We start from the raw sequence: 4997 nt of genomic DNA, 5'->3' as shown, positions 1-4997 counted from the left end.
CGTGCTGGGGCAGAGGCAGCGGGACGGTCGGGGCTCTGCTGTGCCCGCTTCTCGTGGGCTGCAGGGCTCTGCCGCTTTGAGAAAGCAGGGCTCCTGTTCTCCTTTGACACGGCAAACTCAGCGCTTCCCACCAGCGCCGGACACCTGCGTGTGCCCCACGTGCCTGACTGTGCCATTAAGTCATAGGTGGGAGCAGGTTTCTTGCTCCGTGCAGGCAGGGAGGTTCGAGCAACCACCAAAACCACACAGGGACCCCAAAGGACATCCCCACCTCCCCGCAGACAGCCTGGACCGTGCCCTGCTCTGCCACCTGCTTCCAAAAGCAAAACCTGGAGGGAGTTCTGCATCTGCACCCTGCTGAGCCATGCCTGGGGGTACGTGCCAGGGAGAAACACTGAGTGCAGGACATGGAGGAGTTGAGCCCAGCAGCTGGGCAGCAGGCTGCTCTCCTTATCTGCTGCACAGCAGTGAAGCACAGCATGGCCTGGCTGTGACTCAGCCCCTTTGTGGCTCTGGTGCTCCTGCCCCAGCTGAAAGCATTTTGCTGGAGTTCCACTCCCCACGGTTGCAGGTTGGGGTCTGTGTTCTGCAGCAAGCAGTGCATTTCTGACATTCATTTACCAGATAATAATAATATGCCTCATTCATTTACCTGATTTGACTCCCTGGCAATATCAGAGAGTCAAATTGGGTAAACTGAAGTGAGTGTTTTCCTGGCTCAGTTTGTTCTGGGATGCTGAAAGCTTTGGGCAGGTGCTCCAATCTGCTGGGGCTCAGAAAGTGCTGGGATGCTGCTCTCTCCACAGGGTTTGGATGATGCTGTGTGGGGCCGGGGTTTGGATGCAATGATCCCCATCGGTCCCTACCAGCTTGGGAATGTCCTGTGTTTCTGTGATTCTCTGACCTTCTGAAGTGAGCCAGCAGCCCAAGTTCTACTGTGAAACCTCCCCTACCAGCTCTTCAGAGGTACAGAGGACCACCACATCACCCTGGGGATGCTGTGGCTCCAGAATTCTATGTCCTGCAGCAGGTTCTTGAAGTGGGTTGGCTGGAAGCTGCAGCTCATTGATCGCTGCATTGCTGTAGGGCATCTTCAGCTTGTCCTCCATGTGGAGCACACGGCTCCATGTGCATCTCCTCCTGGACCTGGGCTGGGGAACAGCAGGTGCTGAGCTGCTGTGCTTTCTGTGCAGGGCAATGCAGATTTCTCACTATCTTTCACAGACACCTACACCAGGGACTAATGGCTGTGCTGGCAGGGTCTCACTGCAGGAGATGAAGCCTTGAGGGAGGTGCTAGGACTTCTTTCTCATCCACCCAATGGCATGTGGGACATCTCTGCTGTGTGTGCAGCATCCTTGAAGGGCTGAGGGTCTCAAATGGAGCCCAGAACAAAGCTGGAAGCCTATGCTGATGGCTAACAGGAATTCATGTTGTTCTCAGACAAGAGATGTCACAGATGGAGGGAAGAATTGGGTATTTGAGGCTCAGAGTGCCCTACACACAGCATGTCCAGCTGCCATCAGGACCTACTGTTCACCCCACAACGTTTGCAGAAGTTCTGGAAGCATTGGCTTCACTTGCAGGGGTTGGCTTTTGGTGGTGGCAGTGTCACTGCCCTGATCCTGCTGCAGGTAGAGGAAGCCAGAAAGCAGCACAGCTTGTGTTCTCTTGCACCACGAGTCACCAGCAGTTACTATTTACCCCACCTCATCCATCTGCACAGCCCCACGGAATGCCCTGCTCTCCTGGCTCCAGTGCCTGCAGTGGGGACTTTGCTCAGAGTGCTGATGCCATGATCCAGGTTTTGGCACAGGGTGAGCAGCCGCTCAGTGCCTGGCACAGCTTTTCCCACAGCAGCCCAAGAATCACACAAGAACAGCCTTGGGGAAGGGGATTACCAGGACTGCAAAGTTTAAATCCAATGGGAAACCCTTTTCTGCAGGCAGAGCTCATACTCATTGCATTTTTGCTTCAGCACTTGGAAGGACTGGGACCTGAAGCGAACCATCCACTTTTTATGGACCTCAGACTGTGGTGCTACATCGTTGTAGTGATTTCCTTACAGGGGCTTTGGGAGAGACGAAAGCCAGAATGCTGCAGGGCTTTGGGATCCCTTAGAGAACCCTGCATGGGACCTTTCTGCCCCAAACCTGAGATAGAAGGAAAGGGTCAGCTAAAAAGCCCCATGGGCAGACCGATGTGACGTCACCATAAAAAAAAAGGATTTTTCATTAGAACAAACCCAGCAAGGCTGAAGCCCCTTGGGGTCACCTCGCCATCCCCTGCACCTGGTTGGGCTTTGATATCTCCAAGGATGGGCTCTGCACAGACTCCAGGACAATCTGTTTCCTGTGCTGATGCAAAGCCTTGGTACAAAGCAGAGCTTTGGCTTCCCCTGACCTCATGCATCCCTTCGGCTCTGCAGGCTCTGAGTGAGCTGTCATGCTGCACTAAGGCAATTAATACCATTCTAATGCAATTTTCCCCTGCCAGCTGCCCACAGCCAGGGCATGCTGAAGCTGCTCTGCTTGGGGCCTTGGCTGTGCAGAGCAGAGCGAGAACAAAATCATCTGCAAAGCACCTTAATGCCTCCCTGCCCCTCTGCGAGCAGCGGGGTGCAGCGTGCAGTCCTGTGTGTGCTTGTGAGCTGTGCTGCCCAGCTGAGGCAGGGCACAATCCAGGTGCTGGGAGTAGAGCAGTGGTAAGTAAGGCTTTGCAGCCTTGGCTGAAAACACAAACACCCTCCTCTGCATTTCTGTAATAGGGAAAATATTCTGGGAATGGGGCTCCCAGAGCATCCCTCTGCCAGGGGTTTGGTCCTGGCTCCTGTATGGCTGCTGGTGGCACGTGAGATGGGTGGGATTCCTACAGAGGGGCTGCACAAATGCCCATAGAGCAATAGCTGCAGTGCCATGTGCTGCGCGGTGGGGAGGGCATCTCCAGCCAGGACAGCAGATGGCAGGGCCAAGCCCCTGGGCACAGCAAGGCCAGGCATGCAGGGAAGGGAGGGATGCTTGCTGCAGGCTGGGAACATGCCCTGCCAGTGCTTGCTCACGGCCACAGGTCTGATGGTTATTTACACTGCATGAATCAGAAAGCTGAGCCCAGTGCCCCTGATGTGGCAGAGCAGTGCCCTGCAGCAGGCAGGGGCTTTGCTCCTGTTCCAGTGCACTTCATGGTCTGTGGTGTCACAGACATGGATGCAGACAGACCCTGCCAGATTTCAATGCAGCATGAGGGTCACACTGCCCAGCTGACACAGTGGGCAGCCTTGCTGCAAGCTTTGCTGCCCCTGCTCCCCATCACCTCTGCTCCCTTCCCACCCTTCTGCTGCAGGACTGCAGGGCACTGCTCTCACCACCTCAATCTCTGCCTCCTGAAACTGAGAACAGAGGTGCATTGAAGCTGTCCTAGGGAACTTCCCTGCAGTGTGGCATCTGCCTGTGACATATTTTGGTGGCAAGTTGGCTCCCCAGGAGCAGATGTGGGCCAGAAGGAGCCCAAGGGTGTGGGCAGTGGGACAGTGCCCTGCTCACATGGGGCTGTTAGCCCATATTTTTTCCCACTGGCATGACTAGTTCTGATGCTAATGGGCTCTGACCAATCTGGGCCGACGCTCTCTGATCCTGGAGGTGCAGCAGCACAGGCTGGTGAGGCAGGGATGGTAGGGATGGGCTGGCCACGAGCCTGCAGGGAGAGGGGTGCCCTGCTGCCTGGTGAGCCCCAGAGCCAACCTGGAGCAGCACTCTGCCCTGCCATGGCCCGTGAGCATCGCCACAGTGCAGCCTCAGCTTTTGGGGTATGTCAGAGCAAAGCAAGGAGCCTTGGAGACACCCAGAAGCTCACTCCAGAAGTACACTGGCAGGCAGAGCGGCCCAAAGGAGCTTGTTTGGGGTGCACTGGGAGGCTGTGCAGTGTGGGGTGCAGCCATCGTACCAGCACGTGGCATGGAATTACACTGGCCTGGGAGGGAATGAAACCATGGGGAAGAATACTACAGATTTTGGCCAAAATTGGCAGTGAGGGAGGGAAGAAGGGAGGGACAACATGCAAAGCATACTCGGCCCTCCACCTGCAAATGTCCTCAGATGGCACCTGGCACAGGGCCGGTGCTGCCCACCCTGAGCTGCCGAGACGTGTGTGCTGTCCATTAGCACTGCCATTCTCAGCTTTTCCCACTGGATGAGCACTGATTTTGCCCTGGGTCTCCAGGAGATAGAAGGAATAGGGCTGGCATTGATTGCCTCTTAGGAACTGTGCTCCCCAGCTATCCTGGTGCACAGGTTGTGTGTCCCAGCAGGGGGAAACACCCAGCTCACCCTGCACCATGCAGGGACAAGAGCTCTGGGTCATCCCAAGAACTCCAAGCTGTGGGGCTCCAACAGTGGCAATGGGAGATGCTGAGAGATGCTGGTGGGATGCTGAGAGGATGCTGGGGGTCACAGGGGAATAGACCCATAGAGTCTTAGAAGGATTTGGGTTGCAAAAGGCTTCCAACATCAAGTCCAACCATTAAGCTAACACTGCCAAGCGCACCACTAGACCATGTCCTCAGGCACCACAGCTGCACATCTTCTAGATCCCTGCAGGGATCCTGAGGGCTCAGCTATGTCCCCGGGCAGTCTGTTCCATCACTTCACAACCCTCTCCGTGAAGAAATGTTACCTAATGCCCAGCCTACACTGATGCAGTGAGGCCATTCCCTCTTGTCCTGTCGCTCGTTTCTTGGGAGCGGAGACAGACCCCACCTTGCCACAACCTCATGATGTCGTCGTAAGGCACAATAAGGTGCCCCCTGAGCCTCCTTTTCTCCAGGTTAAGTATCCGCACTTCCCTCCGCCGCACGGAGGGAGATGCTGAGCACGGGGAGGTGCTGGGGATGCGGTGGGATGCTGTAGGAACGCCACAGGGTTCCGTAGGGACACGAGGGGCAGCCCGGCCGGCTGAAATCCCCTCTCCCGGCCGATCCCTCCGGGACTACATTTCCCAGCTCC

General features: G+C 56.1%; 1 protein-coding gene across 1 annotated transcript in view; it reads right to left on the bottom strand.

Annotated features, from left to right (window-relative positions):
* Positions 1-4767, bottom strand: part of CDRT1 (CMT1A duplicated region transcript 1) — a 16677-nt gene extending 11910 nt beyond the window's left edge. The window contains exon 1 of the mRNA XM_031556378.1: positions 4752-4767. Coding sequence (XP_031412238.1) covers positions 4752-4767 — 16 coding nt within the window. The remainder of the gene's footprint in view (positions 1-4751) is intronic.
* Between the last annotated feature and the right edge of the window lie 230 nt (positions 4768-4997).

The sequence above is a fragment of the Meleagris gallopavo genome, chromosome 20 (assembly GCF_000146605.3).
Source record: "Meleagris gallopavo isolate NT-WF06-2002-E0010 breed Aviagen turkey brand Nicholas breeding stock chromosome 20, Turkey_5.1, whole genome shotgun sequence".
Lineage (NCBI taxonomy): Eukaryota > Metazoa > Chordata > Aves > Galliformes > Phasianidae > Meleagris > Meleagris gallopavo.
Note: the sequence above shows the minus strand (reverse complement) of the source record. Positions and strands in the feature narration are given on the sequence as shown.